This window comes from Ciconia boyciana, chromosome 8, assembly GCF_034638445.1.
Source record: "Ciconia boyciana chromosome 8, ASM3463844v1, whole genome shotgun sequence".
Classification (NCBI taxonomy): domain Eukaryota; kingdom Metazoa; phylum Chordata; class Aves; order Ciconiiformes; family Ciconiidae; genus Ciconia; species Ciconia boyciana.
In genome coordinates, this window is record NC_132941.1 from 52,720,523 (window position 1) to 52,743,137 (window position 22,615).

Here is a 22,615-nt window from a genome sequence, read left to right on the forward strand (position 1 = left end):
TGAGGAGCTGGGGCTGTTTGCAGCTGGAGGGAAGGGAGCAGAGCAAAGCCTCTAAACGGTGTGGAAACACCTTTTCTTGGTGCAGCGCAAGTGATGCACTGCTCTTAAACAGTGCATTTCAAAAGAGCAAGCTTGCGTCCTTGTGCTTAACGTGCAGAGGGACCCGTCACCATGGAGCGATGCCGCGGCTCCTGCGGCCCTGCCTGCTCGCAGCCGCTTCTCCCAGCACTGCCGCATGCTGGAAGGGCTGTCTGTCCGTCGGTCTGTCCGATCATATTCAGAGGTAAGAGGGAAATTTTTCAGGAGTGCTGAGCATCCCTGGAAGTGGTGCCAGGCAGAGCAGCACTGCCAGCCCTGCTGTGGTGTTGCTCAGTGATACAGTTGTCAGAACTTCTGCAGCATCGATGTAATGCTGGAGGTTGAAGCACAAGCACAGTTGTCATTCAGGACGCTTGGGCTCATCTCATGTATGTATCTCAACTACAAATCTTTGTGAAGTTTTAAGAAACGTCAGGCATTTTCCGGCTAAAAATGTGGTAGAGCGATGTTAACTCTTTCTTATGCACTGCAATTAAACTGCAGAGGTTGGACTGGTAAGTGCGAGTGAAGCAATCCCCCTGGCAGGGCTGGGTGCTGGTAAGGGTCCGCTCCTCTGTGCTGTAAACCATGAAGCAGAGTTTCCCAAGAAAAGTGAGGTATGCATCAAGACATCATAACCAAAACTCTATGGACATTGTCTTGCTACAAGAAAACCTAGTCTTTCTCCACTGGGGTTAAAATTCATCTTGTCTCCACGTTCCTTGGTGCTGTGAGGTGGGAGATTGACTCTTCCAGTGCCTTCTGTAGTTATTTACTCTCGTATACAATGATGGTTAAAAAACCCTACCTCCATAAGAGAAGGATGTGCATGCAGCAAGGCATGACATCTGCTTTGCAAAGGTATAAACCATCACATACAGCAGTATTTAATCCGGTTGGGGTTTAGGTTTGGATTTGTCTCAGGTTTCCTTCAGGCACCAGTGCTGACTACAAATTTGCCTCAGAGTGAGTCGCAGACAGAAAAATCAGCTCATTGTGGCATTTCTCTGCAGAGAAAAAAGCCAGCAGCTCTTTCTTATCAGAAGCCTTTAGTCACATCCTTTAACAGCCCCCTTTGCCAACTGCCCTGGCCCCCGGCAGCGCAGTCACAGGGATGAAGCCTCAGTCGCTCCTCATCCGAGCAGACGCGGCCCCGCACAGGCGGCAGCTGCAGCCGCTGTCTCTCGGGATGGAGCCCGCACGGGAAGGGCTGAGTGGCTCTGACATATCTCTACCCCTAGCTGCTGCTGCTTTTCTAAAAGCTTTTTCTTCCAGATAAAAATCTATCTTGTCTTACGGACTCTGGTTGAGAGTAGCTCAGCTGGAGTGCAGCTATCTGTTTACGTGGTTCATTCAGGAGTAGCAATGACAGGATTGTTTAGAAACTGTGAAGAAGACATCTTAATCATCCAGGCAAATATCAAAATTTTCTCTCCTAGCTCCTCTCCTTATCTGCTGCAAAGAAGGAGCTTCTCCATGTATCTGGGGATCAAGTAACAGCTTAAATACTATGAAAGTTGTGAGAGCTTGTTACCCAGCGTATGTGCATACACACACACTGCTGTTTGGTCATCAGTTCCTCTGCAGAGTAATAAGTGACTTCTGATCCTAAGTAAAATCCATGTTCTGATATAAAAATACCGTTTCATTCACCTACTGATGCTAGGGCCACCTAACTAAAACACACATCCCTGAAGCATTTAAAACTGGTGCTTCACGCTAGCTGAAATTCATCTTCCAGCAAAATCAGAGTCCTGTTTCACAAGGTTGTCTTGTCATCTAGCTCTTGACTTTGTCTGTGTATATAACCCACTTCTCACACCGTTAATATTCTCTGTGTATATTTGTATTTACATTGTGCTGGGTGTCTCCAGAATGCTGCGAACACAAGTGTGATTATCTGATTGTGGCAATTCTGTCTTTCTCCCAGGAAAATACCAGCCTGCCTTAAACTTCTCGAGGGGGTCTCTTCCTTTCACCAGCAGCAGATATTCTCTGTGATGACAAGTGACTTGTGAATGGTCCCTGTGGCAGATTTCGTCTATGCTTGGCCATAATAGGATTGGAAACCAACAAATCCTAGGAATCTCAAGATGTTCAGACTCGAAGGTACAGTTTTCCTTTCTGTGTCCAACTCTTACTTCTTCTCTTTCCCACATTCTGACTTTGGAGCTTGTCTCTGAGCTTAAAAGCTTCAGAGCTTGAGCTCTAACACCTTATCAGAGGGAAGATGGGAGGAAGAGGTGGCTGTAGGCTGCTGTGGGTTTACTGCTGCATTGCTGGTCTCTGGCATGCTCCTGCTCACTGTCCCCAGGTACATAATCACAAGGAGTAATTCATGCATGGTTTTAGAAGAGGCAATCCCAAGAAAGCAATAAACTTCATCCAAAGCAGCAGGTAATGTTATAGAAACTGTATGGTAAAACCAACCAACCATCCCAGCCCCTCAACAAGCTCTTGTAGACTGGTAAGGACAAAAACATGCCATCGTCGGAGACGGATGGTTCTTCACAAAACAAACTCTACCCTCTTAGTCCTGGTCCTCAGTGCAGAGTACAAAATACCTTTGGAAGACAAGATTATGGACTGCAATTTATAACTTTACCTAATACTAACAATCATGGACTCAGCCAAAATGGTCTTTTAAGGCACATTACAATTGTCCATATTCTCTGTCCCAAGCTAAATCCTTGTGGTCCACAGGCAGTAATTACCTGCTGTGCCTTGTGTCCTGCAGAGGATAATCATCTCACTCTGCCTTTGGTAACATCCCATCTCTGTCTAATCACCCCTGCCTTTCCAAAGCAAATAGCTAGAATCACATTGTGTGGGATGATGGGATCCTGTGGCATCGTAATAGCCACCCCTTTGCTCCTTCAGGTTTTATCTGCAGTAACAGTGCTTTGGGCATGGGCCTTTTCCAAGAGCTCTGAATGCCCCTGAACTGTTCTGCGTTAAACCTCCTGGGGAACTCGGTGTCTTGACTTTGGTACCACATGCAGCATTACATGTGCTGTTGTAAATCAGTCCCTGTCCCTTCATCAAGACCTTTCATAGGCAGACCCCCTTGTCCCCCCCGCCTCTTCCCCTCCCTTCTCTATACTAGGAACATGTCCCTTTGAGCCATTTCTTGTCTTTAAATCTCATTAAATTTTCCCTTTTCTTTAGCTGATGGCAGTCCATCTCTGCAAAATACCATGCTGTAGTGACTTTGAGGGGCACTACAGAAAATATTGGAGGTCCACATCAGAAAAAACAATGGAGTGATAGCATAGGTGAGTGAGGAGGGTCAGGAGAAATGATCCCTCCCCTGCTTGGTCCCAGCCAGGGTCCCTCAGCAGTTAATGGCTGAGTGGGTTTCTTGCAGCTAATTTCCCAGCCATGAAGCAGCACCTTCGGCTCAGCCTGCTCGGTGCCTCTGCACCGCTTCTGATGTTCACCTCCACTCTCCCAGCCCTCTTCTTTTTGTCTGGCCTCCCCGCATTCATTGCCAAGAACCACCCTTGCTTGTTAGGAGTAAATCAACTCTGTGTGATTGAAGCTGATTTTGGGGGGAACCAAGCCAGCAAACAGTGGCCAGAAAACAACCACAAACCGGCTTCGCTGCTGCTGGTTACAAGCAGTGCCTGGAGCTGACTTCACTCGGATGTTTGCTGGCTTCCAGCCGCGGCTTTCCGACCTGAGCAGTGGAGCAGAACGATTAAGCCATATAAGTGCCAGGCAGGGATTGTATTTTGGGTTATTTCAGATTATCAAATTCTCAATCTCTGCATCTGGCATAATCAGTGTTTCATTGCCTGTGTCCTCTTTTAGCTAGAAGCGCACACTGGAAGCGGACAGAAGCATTGCAAACCCAGCTTTTGCTATTGAATTGCTGCCCAAAATGAGGCTAGATTCCACCCTAAAGGGTTTTGACTACCACAAAGATGGAGAGGGTGAAAATAAGAACTGTAAGAATTATATAAAAGCAAAAACCCTGTCTTGGCCATTGGCCTTAAATACTAGTAAGGTCATAACTAGGGCCTTGACCCGTTCAATTTGTGGAAAAGAAGGCTGAATGATGGAACCACAATCCATGAGTATCTACTTTGCCTGCTGGATCAAACAGAAAAACACCTAATGAACTCCACTGACACGGAACTTGCAACTCAGCAAATTCAGACTGGAAAGGAGTTGCAAGTTTTTAACAGACAGTCATTTAAACATTGCAAAAATTAGCCTAATAGTGTAGTAGCTTCTCCTTTACTTGCAATTTTAAAATTAAAGGGGAATTTGTTTTCTAAATGTCTTGGAAACACTGAAAATCTCATCATTAATTCATAGGCAGAGAAGCAAAATTTCCTTTTGAATCCAGTAGGTATAACTCATGCAGAGCCTCTTAGAAGAGATAATAATGTCATGAATATGTTCGTCAGTAAATGAGAGCTGAAAATCTATATCTGTTCGTGAAGTGAGTAATGATGGGTGATGCTCAGTTACTAGGCTCTAACACTGCCTGCAGGATTTTAGTGACAGCATGAACAATACGAGTGGTGCAGTTCGAATTGGAGTATTTATTCAGACGGGAAGGGAGTGTTTAGTCCTTATGTTCACATTTATCAGAACCCAGTGACAGTATCTGATTTCATATTGTGATCTGTGGTGCAGACTGGAAATTTTGAGAAAAGAACAGATCTGTCAGCAAGATTATTCAAATAAGCCCTGTCGGGGACTTGTGCTCTCCTCTGTTCCTCCCTGGTTTAGTTGTGCATTTCAAGATTACAGTTTTGACATGCATGCTAGCTGTTCCTGGCTGTCAAGCCAAAATTAAGGCTGATATTTGCCTGTGGGGTTAGTCCTCACTGCTGGGATAGGACTATACCCTTGGAAAAAGAAATAGTTGCACCTCTTTTGCTGAATTCAGCAGTCCCTGATATTCTCCTGATGAGAAGTGCTTCCCATCATGGATACGCTACAAATTATCTTTCAGAATCAATGGGGCTTTATGATACTAAACTTGACATTTCTGAGTTTCTGGCTGGCTCCCATTGAGCGAGGAAGAGAAACGGTGACTTCAGATGCTACCAGCAGGCTGCACATCCAGTGCCACCAGCAGGGCTCTGTAGACTGGGGAGAGAAGGTTATTGCTGCTGTTTCCAGGTCATCTTTTTGAGATTCAGCCAACTTCAGTGCAATCTGCTTGGGACTCATCACGGGGGCCAGGAGGGAATTAATGAGCAGCCTGGTCAGCCTGTCTGGGGACCTCTGAAGGCGGTGTTCAGCTTCAGGAACTACACAGGGGTTGGCCAACTTGGATGGGAGCTTGTCAGGAGGACAAGTACTGGATGTGTCCTGTTTCTATGACCAGTCTAAGGTTGAGTCTGATGTGGAAGGACTGTCTTGGTTGGCTGGCTCTTTGGTACTGCTTTTGTCATTCTGCATGGTGGTGTTGGGGGGCTGTTTGCTGTCTGGGGGCTCTGCAGACTGTAGAAGACTGGGAAGTAAAAAACCAGACTTTTCTTATTGTTTTAAGTTTATTTGGAGTTTGTAGACCATGGAGGCTGTGAAGCTGCACTGCTGCCTGGAACCAGATGGGGAAAGTTTGAGGGGTCTGGATAGGAATAGGATTAGGTCGGTCCATCACCATGCTAGCAGTGGGGCCAGGGGCTGTCAGCAGCCTTTCTAGTGAGGAATGTGTTGAGAGGGGAAAGGATCTGGACCAAAAAGGTGTTAAAACATCAGCAGTCCTCATATGCAATATGGTTGGGAAACACTACCGTAAAATAACTCCCCCTGTAGGTAAAACAACATGTAGGGTCAAGACATGCTTAATACCTTGACAGTTGACTACTGACTAGTATACCAAAGCTGTTGGGTGTCTTCCCTTTGATAATCTAAACCACCATTTTAGGTCTTGAGGATGTCAAACACATTTAGAGTGTTAGACTAACAGCCCTTAACACACTTCCCCTTTCTCTAACTGACCACATTTAGTAAAAGTTTGTTTTTTCCCAATATTCCTTGAGGATGCTGACTTCTCAGCATGATGTAAAGTTGGCTTGCCATGACCCAGTTAGAAATCTGGGCACCTCCACTGTTAATTTGGGCAGTAAATTTAACTAAAAGCAAATATTTGGATGCAGAAATAGGATATCAGGTTGGCACTAGCATCTGTCATCAAAGTCTTGATTTGTCCCTGCTTTAACAGAAACCCATTTAGATCTGCAAAGAATGTAGGATCATCTTTAGAAGGAAAATATCCCTCAGACTCTATGTTCTGCCACAATGGTCTGCCTGCCACCTCAGTAGAAATATCCACCATCCTGACAGAGATGTGAAAGTGAGACTGAAGGGAAGGTCCATTGTCCAAGAAAATGCTTCAAGGGAGAAATTACCCCAAAGTAAAGTAAATGGGAGCAAAAACCCCTGCAACACTGGTCAATCTATGGAGCTGGTAAATTCACTGTAATGTGCTAGAGAGGAATCTCTGGCTCGTATTGCTGAAAGTAGGGGTTCAGGCTGGCTGACAGACAGTGAAACTCCAAAGGGAAGATTAAAGGCTTGACTATTAGCTGTGCTAAATTCCTGTTGGATTTCTCTTGTAGATCAAAGGACCCTTTAAATAGGGAGGAGCTGATTCCCCTGGAAATGTCCTCTGCTCCATACTGGCCTTTCATGTAAGCCCCAGCTTAGTGGTGAGATCTGCCTCTGGGATATAGCACAAATGTGCCCCTTGAAGCTTTCTGCTGTATGAGGAAGCAGCCTTGGGGTGGCTCTAACATACACTTGGGGCTCAGCAGGCCCCACTGAGTTCCCCAGTGTGGAGAGCACAATAGACTTGAATTAAAAGTGACTTAAACCCTCCTCAGCTAAGTATTGCAAGAGTATAACTGATATTTGCATTCCAGAGCTCAACAAATGTGACCAGTATGCGTGGGAGAAATTAATATTTTCTAACACCCTATTTATTCTCCCCTGTTAATAATTGTCTTCATATTATTGACTTTGAGCATAATTCATAACAAATACGTAAGTAGCGTTCATAACGAATACGTAAGTAGCACTTTGCAAAATGGCTGCTAAAAAATGTAAAAGCTCTCCAGCTTCTGCTTGTCAATACGCGGGTCAGACCCTTACTATGACCTCTGTTGCATACAGTCTGACTTTGTTCATTAAAATGGAACTTCCCAAAGGAATCGATTATCCAAAGGAAGCGATTCTCTTACTTTTGCTCTTTTTCTTGCTCCTTCATATAGTGCAGTTATTGGATTTGTATGTATTTCACACAAGCAGCTTCAGAGAGAATGCAGCAACCAAGTGAAAGAAAGGGAAAGTCAAAAGGTGATAATGTAGGCATGTCTACAGCTGGATCTGGTTCTGGAAAGCCTGTGAGAGGACAAAACTTCATCTGTCAGGTGAAGACACTACATGGTGCAAGGCTTGGAAGTTCGAGTTAGCAAACTTACAGTGGGACAGTATGCACACATTTTTAACTGTGACATCAACTGTTGTTGCATTAAGTTCTCTTGATTATGAGATGCCTGCTACTGCACGGTGCTTTCAAGTTGGGGTGCACATCTTCCTGAAAATGCTGCTGTGGATGAGCCCCAAATTGTTCCTGCGGTGGCAGGAATCATGGGGTGGAATTTTGTGCTCCCTGTCGCACCAGAGCGGGATGCTGTTGGGATGCTGGGTATCGTGGTCAGCGGTGGTCTCTGCACAGCCACACTGACTGCTGGGGAAGGCTTGCAGGGCACTGCAGCAGAGGAGTTTGTTAATTTTCAAAGCAGATAAATGAAATGGCTTTGCTTGCTTTTATGGAAAGTGTCTTCTAAACAGGAAGGGCAGCATGGAAGAGCTGCCCTCCATGAAGCTGCTTGATGGAAAATTTAATAAGTGGTTGATGCAGGGCAAGAGATCTCAACCTAGCAGCTACAGAGCATGAGAGGGAGGAATGTAGGAGGACCGGAGGAATAAGAAACCCTAAGAAAAGTCCATGCAGTCTCTCTGTGCCTTTCTCCCTCTTCTGAAAGTTTTCCCTTTCTGGCAAATGTGAAATAAAAAGTTGACTTTGAACAACCAATGGTGATGAGAGCCAAGCAGGGCTAGGACAGGCTTTGCCAGAGCTTATGGGGCAAGAAAGAGTATGAATTGCATAGTGTGGGGTGCAGGGTTGGAAATAGGCTAGAGGTTCAGAGTGTATGAGTGGGCCGGATGGAGTGTGTACATGAGCATGGGCTAATTTCTATGGAAAAGGAGAAGGGGGCACAATGACTGGCTGATGGATGCTGGCAGTTAGGGTTAACTAAAGACAGGAGTCAACCCTGTTGTCCTGCAGGATGGAGCTGGGGTTCTGAAAAGCTTAGAAAAGCAAGTCTAGTAGCTTGATGCCATCAGGAAGAGGAACCTGCTGGGCTGCACAAGCATCAACCCGGGAGAATTATTTTTCCAGCAGCCTCCAGGATGGATGTCTCTGTATATATGAGGCACCAAAGTGTCATGTGAGTGCTACTGTGGTTCTGCCTTGAAGGTCAGGCAGCAGCTTCTGCTCTCGTGCAGATCCTGTGCTGATGAATGGGAGAACTGCTAATGCAAAGGTCAGAAAATAAACAGAATTAATCTGAAGCATCAAACTGGCTGTACAAAACATGTTTTGCCAGTCTGCACACTGTAGAGCCAGTGTGTCATGAAAGATGGACGCTTCTTTCCTACCCCACTCGTAGAAAACAAGTATCTACATTTCTTACAAAAGAGGTGATCTAAGATTTAGTTTTCTCAGGGAAGGAACACCAAATGGGATGATCACCTGTCATGATGACTTTTTGTTGACTGCTGTCTGAGACTAAGCATTTTATAAATGTTGATGAGGCTTTACATCTACAGACCTGTTCCTCTTCTTCACTTTAAGCTAATATTTCTAGAAGTATCTTCACAGACTGTGCTGGCTGCTGCTGCCAGGAAATCTGTTGTCCTGTTAGACACCGAAACCCACAGGCAAGAAGTTGTTCACCTATGACTGAGACCAGACTCTTGTCATCTGTCCTATTTTAATTCATAATGCTGAATTTGCTTTTGTCCCGAGTCTTACATCCAGGTCCGCATTGGTTTCAGAGGTGACAGCAATGGGGGCAAACCTTCCTGATGTAGCAGCTGCAGGGCATTGCGTTGTGGGGTGATGCATGCCGCATCAAGAATGCCATTGGCCAACTGGCATTCAGGCAATTAAAACTACATAAATTAGGAGATTAGCCCAACAATTAGGTGCAGTGAATATCTCCCAAATTATCTTTTCTCCCTGCAGCATGCAGATCTGTACATTTCATGGATAGGTGTGGCTTTTTCTTCCACATCTGTTGAAGTTCTGATGCCAGGAATTTAATTACAGCAAATCAAGCAACAGCTGATTTCTTTTGTATATCCATCTTCAAGATATAAGGCAAAGAGTTAGATTAATGGGTGAGTGAAATCAGCAGAGCCCAGTGGATCAAACCTTGCTCTGGAAGGGGCGTATGGCATATCCCCATCCTCAGCCCCTTTGCTGCTTTAAGTGCCACATATGCCAAATCAGCTTGTTGTCTCAGTTTCTCCATCTGGAGATGGAGGAAAACAGGAGGAATGAGGAAAGCATTCACTCCTTTGGATTATTGTTGAGATTAATGTTTCCAATGTATGTAAAAGGTGGTCAAGCCAACTTCTTAGCATCCCCACTCACATGTGTGCCAGTGAGTGGTCCAGGCTGCTGGACCCCATGAATTTCAAAGCCAAAAGGACCTGGGCAGCGTCCACTCAACTGCTCTGTGCTTTATTCTGTGACACTCATTCCCTGGGTCATGCCTCCTACTCTGAGCATCCTCTCAGGGTGTAAATTCTGACATGTGTTTGCCCAAGTCTCTGGCAATGGTGACTCAGACTTCATGTGTACTCCTGTTCTTGTGATTCTTCATAATCATACCTTGTTTGTGGTTGCCTGGTTTCTTGTGTAACCCCTTGAGGGATGATGTGCCCAGAAGGCACAAATGCAGGCTTTGTAAAGGGAATTTTTAACTACATTTGCTTCATTGCTGCATAGCGCTTCAGAGTTAGACATCTTTGCAAAGTACCCAGAGTCCTTAGATGCAAATGCGCTCATCTGATCTTGCCCCCTTCATAGTCTGAAAGCATCCCTGTGCACCAAAGCTAGCAGTCTGTCCGGCCATCCTTCTCCAGCAAGCTCTTTTTGCATGTAGATGCTACCCTCCAGCCATCTCACAAATCCTCCTCCACATCCCCTCTCTCTCCTCTTTCACATATGCCTGAGCTGAACAGCTGGAGCTCATCCTTGCACCTGGCTCTCAAGTAGGGAATTCATGGCTGGTGTCATGACTTAAGGCAGTAGACGTTGTTCCGTGAGCAGATGTGACTGTGCAGTGCCTTTCTCCTTGTGTTTGTTCGTTATGATAGTTGTGATGTTAGCACCTTTCCTGGAGCTGATACTCATTTCAGGTGAAGTTCATGGACTGACTGCATTGTCTCCATTGACTTCTAAGCACAAATTACAAACTGGTGGTCAGCTGCCCACGCACAAATACAGAAAGCGGAGAGGAATTATAATTCAGTACAAACTCATCCTGCTCTATCACACAGCATGCTCTCTCCACCAGACCCCCGCTACCTGACAGGATCGATACCAAGAAATTGCATGTCCCTAATTAGCCAATTCAACTGATAAATACTACGAAACAAGGAATGTCCTGACTTACTGGCATGAAAGCCCTGCAGTTTTGGCAAGCTGTTTCAATGCTCCTTGTTGCTACAGCACAGGAAAAGGGCAAAAACCCAGAATCAGTGTGATCCTGTTTTGTCTATCAAGGGCCCCTGTGATCACAGAGCATATTTCTCACCCTGCTCAACATTTTCTGCGGGAAGAGCTGACATAAGCTGGCAAGGACAGCAAGCAGCCCCTCCTTCTCACTCCTTCTCCAACCAGTGTCGGGAGCAAATTCAAAGACTCTGATAAAGTGAACCAAGATACGATCACAGCAAAACCCTGGTGCTGTTTTGCATTCCTCCCCACGGTGTTACCTGCAGGCTGCAGTGTCAGGCAAAGCGAAGCCCATCCCTCACAGAAGCTGAACGTGTTGCTAAGGCAGATCTATACAGCTTCCTCCTTTCACTGATGCAAGTATGCTTTACCTTGGTTCTCCAAGGTGAAAAGGGAGCCGGTTGAGCACATAATCTATCAGCCCTGTGGGGTATAGTTTAATATTCACACTACGGTACCAAGATTAAATTGGTGCCTGGTGTCTAAAACTCAGGGTGAATTTGATGGAAGCGGAAATACTTGGTCCTTCTGGGAGCAGGTCTACCACACGGTGAGCTATCACACAAGGCATGGTTAGCAGTGTACGTGATGCACACGTAAGTGCCTGTAATTTAATGGATGACTGCACAGAAGTGTTCCCTGTGCTATTATATGGATGTCCCCTATGCCTCCAGACCAAAGCTCTGGTACCTTTCCTTTTTCAAGATCTCTTTTATACAATGGAAAAATGCCTCTTTCCATTATAATTTTCCTTATGCTGACACCTCTTTCTGCCACATAAAACATGAAGCTTCCCAGAAAAGTGACAGTCCTTACTCAACACCTCTTACAATTCAAGGACAGGCACAGAGAGAGAGATTAGAGAAAAGGAATTGAGAAAGAACAGGGATTTTTTTTTGTTGGTTGCAGACAATTAGGTTGAGCAGGATGGAAGGTATTGTATGATGAGGAGCTGGAGTTGCCAGTCTAAGGGCCATTCTAGTCCTGTGTTTCTTTGTGGGCTCACTGTAGTGAGCTGGCTGGAAATACAGTGTTCACAAAGGATATAAATAAAGATGTGACTCAGTCTTAACTTAATCTTAATCTCTGTCCCACCTCTGCCCACGAGCTTCCTGCCTGTGGAGGCAGCTGGTGGAGACTTATCATGGGGCCAGAGCAGGACCCGATATACTGGCAGCACCGAACATTGAGATGCCTGTGTTTGAGCAGGAGTGCAAGCCCCACACTATCATGGCAGCACTCGACTGGCACGGTCATACCTTTCCGCTTCTGAGAGAATGAGAAAGGATGGAAAAACATGGTGCACATCTCAGCCATATTGCAATCTAAGGCTGGGCAGAACAGTAATGATTCCTCAGCCTGGCCTCCTGCATCACAGGCACCAAAAGAAATCCTCATCCTGATTTCAGCATCAGATTTTGGTCAAGATTTTAAATGTTTCTTATTGAGTCTTATTATTTAACCTCAGAAGGCTTTCCCTTCTCCTCTGAAAGTTATGTACTTGAGCGGTTTCAGAGAACAGTGGGTTTTTTGGCTCTCTGGGAGGGGAAATTGTGGCAGTAACTGTTTTCAAGGTGAAAATGTTCATGTGTGTTCCCTGACCAGGAAGAGCTTTTCTTACATTTACTAGAAGGAGGGAGAGGGGAGGGTGGAGGTGGATGGACAGATGGACAAAATCACCTTTTGGAAAGAAGCTGAACATTAAATTTTTGTTCAACAGAAGGAAGGAAAAATATGTTTTACAGCCCTCACATAGCTGAACTGAAGCTGCCCTCAGTCTTCAGCATTCGCTGAAACTCCAGATGAAGCTTGCAAACGTGTGTGTCTCCAGAACCTACAGTCTTTAAAGAAAAAGGTAATGTATATATGCAACAGACCAGCATCGGCTGTGGATTTATTTTAATGTGGTGCCAACTGGACTCCTCCAGGTCCTGGGTTGTGCTCATCACAGCAGAAATCCCTGTATGGCCGAGGTGCTGCTGGGATGAGGACAGGGGGAACCTCACCACCCTCTATGGTCCTGGCTGCTTTCATGGAGCAACTCACTGGCCTGGGTGGCTCCAGAGTGGGCAAGGTGGAGAGGAGCCCCATGTCTGGTGGTGGACAGGCGTGGTATTAACATAGGACCTTCTCTCTCATGGCAAGAGAGCACCATGTGGGCATGGCTTGTGCAGGTATGAGTGAGTTTGTGGCTGCAGCACGGGCGCTCATGAATATGCAGCTGTGCAGAGACTCATCTCTGCACAGAGGGCTCCAACCACGCAGGACAGTCCCAGTTCATGTGGGATGTGTTTATACTGCAGCAGCTTTCAGAAGCCACACGTGCAGGCAGTGCCCCATGCTAGCACTTCACCAGTGCAAGCTCCTGACCCTTCATAGGAGACCTGCCAGTGAAGTGTTTCCCTTCACCCCGTTTCTACTGTACCCCACTTCCCTGAGCTTGGCTGGAGCTCCTCACTGCTTTGAGCCACCAGGGCAAGTGAAGCTGTGGGCGCAGGCGCCCACCCACCTTGCTGGGTAGACTGGGGACCAGTAAGGGACCTACTTGCCCCTCTGACTATCTGCCTTCTTGTCCACCTGCCCCAGGGCTGGAGAAGGAGCTGCTTGCCCATCTGCTTTGCCTTCCCCTGAGTGCTGCTCTGACATATTTGCATCCATGAGAATCCTAATTGCTTTAGGACAGTTGCGTCCCAGCCCAGCACATCTGCTTGGGTGGATGTTCATGCATGATGCAGATCCTTGGAGGGGCCTGGATTCTGGGGTCAGCCGCAAATTTCCTCGCTGGGAGGGCGCTGGGCTGGCCCTGGGGAAGCGGGTTTAGGGCCCAGCAGGTGTGAGGGAGGTCCAGCCTAGCATCGTCCCTGAGAGGTGGAGGCGCGCCGCTCCACGAGGTGCTTTCCTCCTGGGCTGGGAAGGGGAATAACGTCCCTGACCCTGCGGCTGCCCCTCGGGGTGGGCCGCGCTGGGCATTCTTGTGATTTTAGGGGAAGCCGGAGCCGCACCGTGCTCTGGGGGGGGCCGGCCGGCTTTGCTGCCGAGGCCCGGGGGAGCCGGGACGGGGTGGTGCGGCCGCCCTCCCCGCGGGGCCCCAGTCGGTGAGCCCGGGACCGAGCGGGGGGGTCGGGAGAGGACCCCGCGTGCCCCCACCTGTCGCGCCAGAGGTGGCACATCTGGGCGGCGTGCGGCGCCGCTCCCCCCCCCCCCCGGGGCGGAACAACTGTCTCCATGGCGACGGGGCGCGGCGGGGGGGCCGCGGTGCCTCCGCCCCGCCCCGCCGTACCGAGCCGCGGCGGAGCCGAGCGGAGCCGGCGCGGCCCCGCGGAGGGCGACGGCACTGCGGGCATGGGGCCCGGCGGGCGGCGGGCAGGAGCGGGGCTCTCGGCGTCGGAGTGAGCGCGGGAGACGCCGGCGGAGCGCTGCCCCCCCCCGCCCCGCCGCCGCCACAGCCCCCGGGGTGAGACCTCGCGCGGTGCCGCCCGGCCCGGCCCGGCTCGGATGCCGCCATGGGGAGCCGCTTCTCCAGCATCCCCGCGCTGCCCCGCGGCGGCCAGGGCCGCCTGCACCGCGCCCGCCACCACCACCTCAAAGGTACGGCTCGGCCGGCACCCCCGGCAGGACGGGCATCCCGAGCACCCCCGGCAAGACGGGCACCCGCGGTACCCCGGGGCACCCATGCAGCCCGGAGCGGGATGGGTGCTCTGGGCACTCGCAACGCGAGGTGGGATGGGCACCCAGGCAGGACACAAACCCTGGACATCCCAGGGACCCCAAATTGGGATGAGATTCCTAGGCACTCATAGCACCCTGAGCACGCCACGCCGGACAGGTATCCCGGGCACCTTGGAACAGGCTGGGCTCCCTGGGCGCTCCGGGCGGGTTGGGCTCCCTGAGCACCCCAGGCACCTCGGGACAGTCTGGGCTCCATGGGCACCCCGGGGTGGGATGGCTCCATGCCTGGCACCCCATGCCCTCGGGCGGTGTGGGCCCCCCTGCCCTGCTCCCAGCCCTGCTGCTTCTTCCCCGGCAGTGGCTCATGGGTGGCTGATCGGTGCATAGGTCTCCCTGGGCAGTGGCACCCCGGGAAAGCAAGGGACAACATGTCGGAGGGCTTGGACCACCAAAGAGTCCCCAGGTGTTTCTCGGTGAATGAAAGCTTTGCTTTGGCATCTTTTCTGGGTGCTCCAGGAATGTGTCTGTGTGCGTGGGACTGCCAGTCCTCTTTGGAGGAGGGCAGGGGCTCCTTGTCCAGCTTATTTGGTTATTCTCTTCCTCATAAGGATGAAATCCCTTTACTGAAATCCTGGGGCACTGTCAGGACCAGATCAGATGGGGATGACTTCTGTAAGGCGAGCAGGAGTGACTGCTCCAGGTCTCCTCTGTCCCTGCCCTTTTTTGCCCCCTTTTGCTGTAATCTGTGAGGGTGGTAGCAGAAAATAACCCGTCATTCTTGAAAGGGATTTCCTTGGGCAGCAGTACACACCGTATGTGTTCAACGCTACCTGGGTACCTCTTCACTAAGCACATTTTCACAGCCAAAGGCACTGAATGATGAGGGCAGAGGATGTCAGACATCTCTCTGTAAGCAGGGAATGAGGGAAGGTGCTGCTCCCACAGCCATTTCAGATGATCAAAACTTGTTGCAGCTTCCCCAGTGTGTTGCAGAATTTGCAGCCACCAGCGTGGAAAATAGGGATGTTGCTGTTCACCCTCATTTTTACTGAGCTTTCGGATACTTCTTTGGCATGGTCTGGGGGAGTGGAAATGGTTAATGATGAGCTGGGCAACTGGTTGTTACACTGAAGGATTTTCCGATACTTGCATTATTCTTCCGTTACACCTCTCTGCTCCCTTCCTCCGTACTTGGATGATTCGGAACAGTTGCATGAACTGAGGGTGATTATATCATGGCTTTTTTAATGGCCATGCAAGGACACGTTACGAATGCTTACTGCTCTGTCATGGACAAAGTCAGTCAGAAACTCAGCCCAGACAATGGCTGTGCTTAAAATTAGACTTGCAAGGAGGGGGATGCTGAACCCTAAACGGTGAACCATCATCCTCTATCAGTGCAAACATGAAGGCACACATGATGTTGTAGTAGTTGGTATGCAATTGTAAACTGCCAGGGAGGATTTGTCTCTTAAGAATCATGCTGTCAGCTGGAAATCTTTCTGGAGCAACCTTAAGCAGATAAGAATTTATAAACTGGAGCCAGAAGGGACACTGCCACTTAATCCATTATGAGTGGCTTACGTGAGATTTTGAAGATGCTCTGTATGAATCACCTGATTTGGGTGTGTGTGTGTGTTAATGGCACTTTCTTTCTTTCTTTCTTTCTTCCTTTAATTTCCATTTTAATTAAATTTCTACCTGTGCTGAGGCAGCAAGCAGAAATGTTCTCAAGACTGTAATGTAGCAGAGCACTGAAATAATTTTGGAGGTAAGAGTTAACAAGGCATTGCCTTTGTTGTAAAAACCAAGCAACTGCCAGGGACAATATGTGCCTTTTCTGTCTTTTTGAAACCGGACTGCCTCAGGTCCTACATTTAAATGCAGAATAAACAAGTCTGATTGCATCTGACAGGTTCCTGTAAAACGGTCTGGAGGCATAGCAGCGAAAGTATGAATGTCACACAATTTTGTTACATATCTGCCATTTAACATTTTGTAAAGTGTATTTTAATTGAAGGTCCCCAGTTGTTCTTCCCTCAGTGTCTGTTAGGGATACTGAACTTTGATAATTTGGCCATCATCTGGTACTTTCCTCTGTGACGACCTCTTCCTTACCTAGTGTCAGGGGTGATTTAGGCTCATTCTTGCTAAAGAAGAAGCTATGATTGCATTAAGTTTCCCCAGGTGGTCTGGGGACTCTGAAGTCGGTCCTTGAACCTTACAAGTTCATCTCTGCTATATAAGAAATAAGACCTCTGTACATAGTAGAGCTGTTGCCCACATGTACTGAAAATTTTTATACCTTTCTGTTAGTCCTGCTAAAAATGGTCACCTTTAGTTAAGTAAATCTTCTGAAGACCATGTGATCCTTTTGGTGGCATTGAAGGCACAACACAGAAATATCGTTGAAGACTGGCATGGCTGGCAGCATACTTGCTTTGCTTTTGATGGTTGTGCGTAAGAAGGAAAGCACCCAACTTGATTCTCAGACTTCAGCTGCAGTTTTAAAACCAGGTAGCTGAAATAGGCAGGTCTTTACTGACCTGCAACAGTAAACCTGGAACCCCAGGCTGATGATTTTAAAGCTGCTTTCGGAGTAGGACAGTACTTTAAAATCTGGTATGTCCAGCCCTTTATAAAAGGACTTCATACTGTTGTTCACTAGAAAACGCTAGACGCGAGCACTTTGGAATTACCTATTCCAAAGCAGTACGTCATGCCTGGATTGTTAATCCAGATTTTGGTGTCACAGTTGTGCCTGCAGGCTTTGGCTGGTTTGAAGACAGTGAAAACTAAAGTCAGTGGAAACAGAAGTCCTCCAGGACCGCAGCTGATCAAATGCCACGGTCCTGATGTGGCTGTTAATCTTAAAGTCATGGCCAGTGGTTGGAAGGAGGTTGTCACTTGGTGGTATCATGATGGGGAGGTTGAGGTGAGATTATTTTCAGCATTCCTGTGAGTATTTCCCTTCCCGTAACCCAGATGTGGTTGTTTCTCTGGGATGACGGAAGGTGATCCATTGTGTACTTTCCTAATGCTGAGCAAAAGATTATGATTATCTGGTAACAATCTCCTTAATGATACAGCCAGATAAACTCCAGGAAATTTTTGCTGTCCACCCTCTCTGAAATATGGTTTGCGATAACTATCAAACAAGGTGTGTATGGCTGGTTGGAGTGGAACCAAGTGGGAAAACTCCAGCCGTATCTAATCTCCTGGATTCTGTGATGCAAAAGATCAACCTTTGCAGCAGTGGCTCTGTATACTGTTTATTTACTAGTGCCAGGGCAGTCTGGCTTGAATTGTTCCAACCAAGGAGATTTCTATCATTTCTCAGGACATACATCCCCAGTTCAATCCCTGCTCCAGGATTCTTCCAGGATAGTCAATCTCCTCTCTTAATTCCCCTTTTTAATCCTGGTGTAGCTCAGTAAGTTACCTTCCTTGCCTAATGTTGCATCTTCCAAATCTCTGTGGCTGTTGCATTCCTTCCTACTGCTCAGCCTTGCTGGATGCGTTTAACTCTTCCTGCTGGATACATGGGCTGTGTACCCTGTTAGACCTGTTGTGTAGTTCCGAGATTTGCTGGTCCAGGATGCTAGAAATGCAGTTTTTGCTAGCCCTTGGGCCAGAGGTGAGGCTAGGGACCTGAATGCCATCTCCCAAGCTCCGTGGGCATGCGGCTCTTTATCCTCACTTGTCTCCATGTCCTCAGCTTCAAGAAGGCTTAGCCATTTCTGTGGACAGCAGATCAATATGACATTGTAAAGGCGAAGAAGTATTACTGTCTCCTGTCTTAAATCCTTTCCTCCAGCCTCCTACTCAGGTTTGCTGCTCTTTCCTGAGCCCCCTCTTGCCTTGGAAGGGAGATTTCCATGGTGAGTGACAGTGAGCAGGATTTCTTCCTGTCGGTTTTCTCACGGGTTAATGATGTTTATGCAAAAGAATGCATGCGCTATATTACAGAGGCAGCCTGAGCTAGTCAGAGATCCTCTTTTCAGCAATGGCGGATTACTCATGGGTTATTCTTTATCATTTGTATTACGGTGGCATCTGGAGGGTCCCGTCGAGATCTGAGTCATATTGTGCTGGGTGCCTCCATGGTCCCCTGTACTTACTGCTCATTCATACAGATAGCTCTTACTCAACGTGTCTGGGTGATCTCTGTGGGATGATTTGGGGTTTATATCTCCAGAGTATCACATGAAGCATGCTGGCATCTTGGCAGGACAGTGCTTCTTAGTCCCTTCTTTTGCTAGGAAACCTGAAGTCAGAGTCAGCAGTGGTTTGATGAAGGGTGTGACTCTGCCTTTCTGGCTGCAGGCGCCCAGAAAAACAGCCTGTTGTGCAGCACTTTACCAAGGAGGCAGGGGCTTTGCTGCTTTTCCTGGCCTACAGGGGACACCAGTCATGATTATACAGTCTTTGCCTGCATTTTTGCAGTTGCTGTTCCAAACTTTATATCCCAATGACACATAAATATGTTGGACTTTTTTCTTCTTTCACTGGTATTTTATAAGCTTCTGAAATACATGCAGAAGATAGTAATCTGGCTGGTGTAGGCATTTCAATAATTGTATGTTGTTGATAGGAAAGAACATCCTGCTGCCAGCTCCATTTTGTGTACTCGCTAAATAAAACTAAGTGGGAAGTAAAAGGATGTCAGCAGTTGATGATCATGGGGATTAGAAGTTGGGGTGCAAGCAGTACCCCGGGGGGGATGCCAATAGTGATGCTGTGAGATAACCTCAGGTCCCATTGCTGTCATAATTGGTTCTTCTCTGAAGTACTATTTCATTTTCTTCCAGCCTTAGAGAGTCAGAAGTTTCATCATTCAAGGCTTTGAAGGGTGCCCCCTGCTTCCTGCCCTTCTGCTTTCATTCTGTCCTGGGTCATGCTTGTTTCCCTCTGACCTGTCAGTGTGTCTGGGTTGTAGGTATAAAGTTTTTCCTGCCTGAGGTTCTCAGGTTTATATGACCCTCTCCCACGCACTAGATTTTTTCCCAAGCTACTGAACTTTGATTTATTGCATTTAAACTGCCTAAAATTGCCCAGTGCTCCAAACACGGCAATTTATCTGTCTTACTTTTCCTTTCCCATTGTCCTTTTCATAAGGTGCTCAAGCCTGGTGGTGGAGCAGGTAGTGCTGCAGCTTGTCAGAAATTTCCCAGGAAATCGTGTGGTGCTTTGCCCACAGGTGATGCTCTGTATTTCTGAAGGGCAAGAAAGGCTGCTTTTGAAAACCAGTGGGAACCAAAACATCAGTGGGGTGATTGAGCTGAAAATGTTAGTGCAAGGCTCAGTAGCAGTTAAAAAAAGCAAATGAAATACTAGAAATTATAAGGGAAGCCAAACAGAAGAAAATAGAGGCCGTGACTAGATTGTTGTATAAATCTGAATATTGTGTGTAGTTCTGGTTCTTCCCCTTCCACCATCTTAAAAAAGATACAGGAGAACTGGAAAAGGTTCAGAGGAGGGCAAACAGGGACATTCAAAAGTCTGGATTAATTTTATATAAGGAATGGTTGAATAAACTAGGACTCTTACCTCTGGAAAAAGGAACAACTAGGGTGGGAAGTGACTGGCATGTAGAGAAGGTGCAGAGCTCCACTCTTCACTGTCTCTTCCAGTACAAGAATTAGGAGGACGTCAAATTAAGTTGGTAGATTCCAGCTCCTTTTGAACAAAAGGAGGCTGTAGCCATCAGCAGTGGCTAGTAGCTCTGTAGAGCTCATTAATAGTGGACGTTATGGATGCTAAAATGGGTCCGATTTTATGGGAGATTGGAGGAGGTCATGAAAGAGGAATCCTTTGAAGTTTGCTACATACAAAGACCACACACTTGCCCTGCTCATATGGACTTCCCAAGGGCGTCTTCCTAAGGCTACTTGTGTTTAGCTGATAAGGATAATGCTGAAATGAGAACTTAAAACTTCTCCACACCAGTGAAGGCTGGAGCTGGGTTGTTCAGACATCGCAGTGGTAGATGGAGGGATAGAGCCTGCTCTGGTGTTGGCTGGTCTCTAGCTGGATCCATCCTCTTTTTCATGAACGTCCCTGCCTGGGTGTTTACAGAGTGGTTCGTTGCCCAAGCAGCCTCGGAGTCACGCACAGAACATTCAGGCTTTATTTGGGAGACAGTAGAGATTGTGATGAGGTCCCTGTGCAAGCTTTCTTGGATGAGGCTATGTCTCCTGCACTCTGTGATTTTGACAAATAAAGGTGCTTTTGTATTTGTGGGCTCTTTTGGAGTAAGAGAAAGCAGGGTCTCTTTGCTTGCATTGACCTCCCGAATGACAGAGGCCTGAGTAGCCCCCACTTCATTTTGTTTCCTCGACTGTTGAAATAGCAGTTTTTGTGGATAACCTCATATCTGGGAAGATTTCTAATACAGAGGCTTGGAAGATTTCAGATTTGGCAGCTGTTCTTACCTACTGCTGCTAGGATAATTGCAGGAACCAGCTACTTCTGCATCGCTGAAATTGTTGCCCGTGGCAAGTACACAAGTACATTTTGTTTTACTTACGGTGCATACCTTCATGGTGGCTAGCTGTTTCAAGCTGGGGATCCACACATGCTCTGACTTGGCCTGCCTTGAAATTTTAGGACACCTGAGTAATCTAATTCTGAACTGTCCTGAGGAGTGGGGTCTGCAACGCCGACCCCTGAAACATCCCAATGTTTCAGGATTGTCTCCATCCAGAAATGGTTGGCCTAAGATTAACCTTAATCACAGCACTATGCAGGTGCTCAGTTCTGTGCCACAAATTGACAAATCCGAAAGTAGTTTTGGGGACAAGAGCTGAATTTTAACTGAAAGTTAGGGTCTGGCAATGGTTAAAGTTTCTGCTGTGACTGCGACATCTATGTATGAACCTGAGCTACCTTTTAACCTAGCTAACTAGGGTATTGCTAGCTGTGTAGCTGGGGAGGAGGGCAGGCACTTGGATACTTACCCACGCTAAGGTCTGCGTTGATGCAACTATGTGGTTAAAATTGAGGTGGGGTAGGTTTTCATCTCCATTCATTCTTGGGGATCTCTAGCTGATAAATGCATGCTGTATATAAGAGTCTAGTTCATGTTTATACTACTAGTTATTTGGCCTTCCAGTTACAGGATTAAAATAGAATTGTGTTTTAAAATTATAGGGCGGAGCATGCCATGGTGGTATTATGTTTATACAATTCTCCATTAGTCCACCTCGGTTCCACTCTTTGCTGAAGCATAGGGAAGGATTCTCAGCTCTCAGAAAACTGTCAGGTTAAACCTCAGGGCTATTTTATGCAAAACTCTGAAAAGTAAATGTTAATAGTTCTCAGCCAGCCTCAGACAAAATACCGTGCAGGGTTTTTAGTTAAAAAAGCCCACCACTTAATGGAAACATTTTTTTGAAAAAACAGTAATAAAATTTTAGACAAAATAAATTCTAAAGTACTGGCATTGCTTGCAGAGTCTCCTTCCTCTCTTTGTTCCTTCGTATTCAGTATTTGGGTTTCACACTGGTAACACTGACACTTCCAGATGTTCCTGCATGTGTGGGCTTACAGACATGTGCACGGGCATGTGCAGGGATTCCCTATTGACTGTTGAGCTCATCATTTTTATGATATGGCCAGAACACATCCTATGTCTAGCATCAGGACTTTGAAAATCGATTCAGCAAAGCGATGGCTGGGGAGCTCTGTAACTAGCCAGTGTCGGTGTCGGTAACTAGCCAGTGGGGAAGCAAAGAAGGAGCCTGGCTTCTGAAGAGACAAGGTACCATGGGATGCTGAGCAGAGCTGGAAATCTGGGATACTTTGTCCCAGTGGAATTAATCAGGGGCACTTTTGGGGTATTGGTTTCCTACCTGGGGAGCTGAATGGGAGCATGAAAGTCTTTGCGAGCAGCCCCTGTTTGGACATCCCTCTGGCTTCACCCTACTTGAAAGCTGTAGCTCACACCCTGACCCAGTCAGAATAAACGTAACCATGTTATGCTTGACTCATTCTAATTTACATTGACTTCCTGTATGTCAACATACAATTTAAAAACCCCACTGATCATCTTTTATCCTCTGTTAGGCATAAGCTCTGCTTGATTTC

The 22,615-nt window shown here is 47.2% G+C and overlaps 1 protein-coding gene across 1 annotated transcript in view; it reads left to right on the forward strand.

Annotated features, from left to right (window-relative positions):
• Positions 1-14,154: 14,154 nt before the first annotated feature.
• Positions 14,155-22,615, forward strand: part of NEURL1 (neuralized E3 ubiquitin protein ligase 1) — a 167,672-nt gene continuing 159,211 nt past the window's right edge. The window contains exon 1 of the mRNA XM_072871172.1: positions 14,155-14,446. Within this exon, the coding sequence (XP_072727273.1) occupies positions 14,362-14,446 (85 nt within the window). The 5' untranslated portion in view covers positions 14,155-14,361. The remainder of the gene's footprint in view (positions 14,447-22,615) is intronic.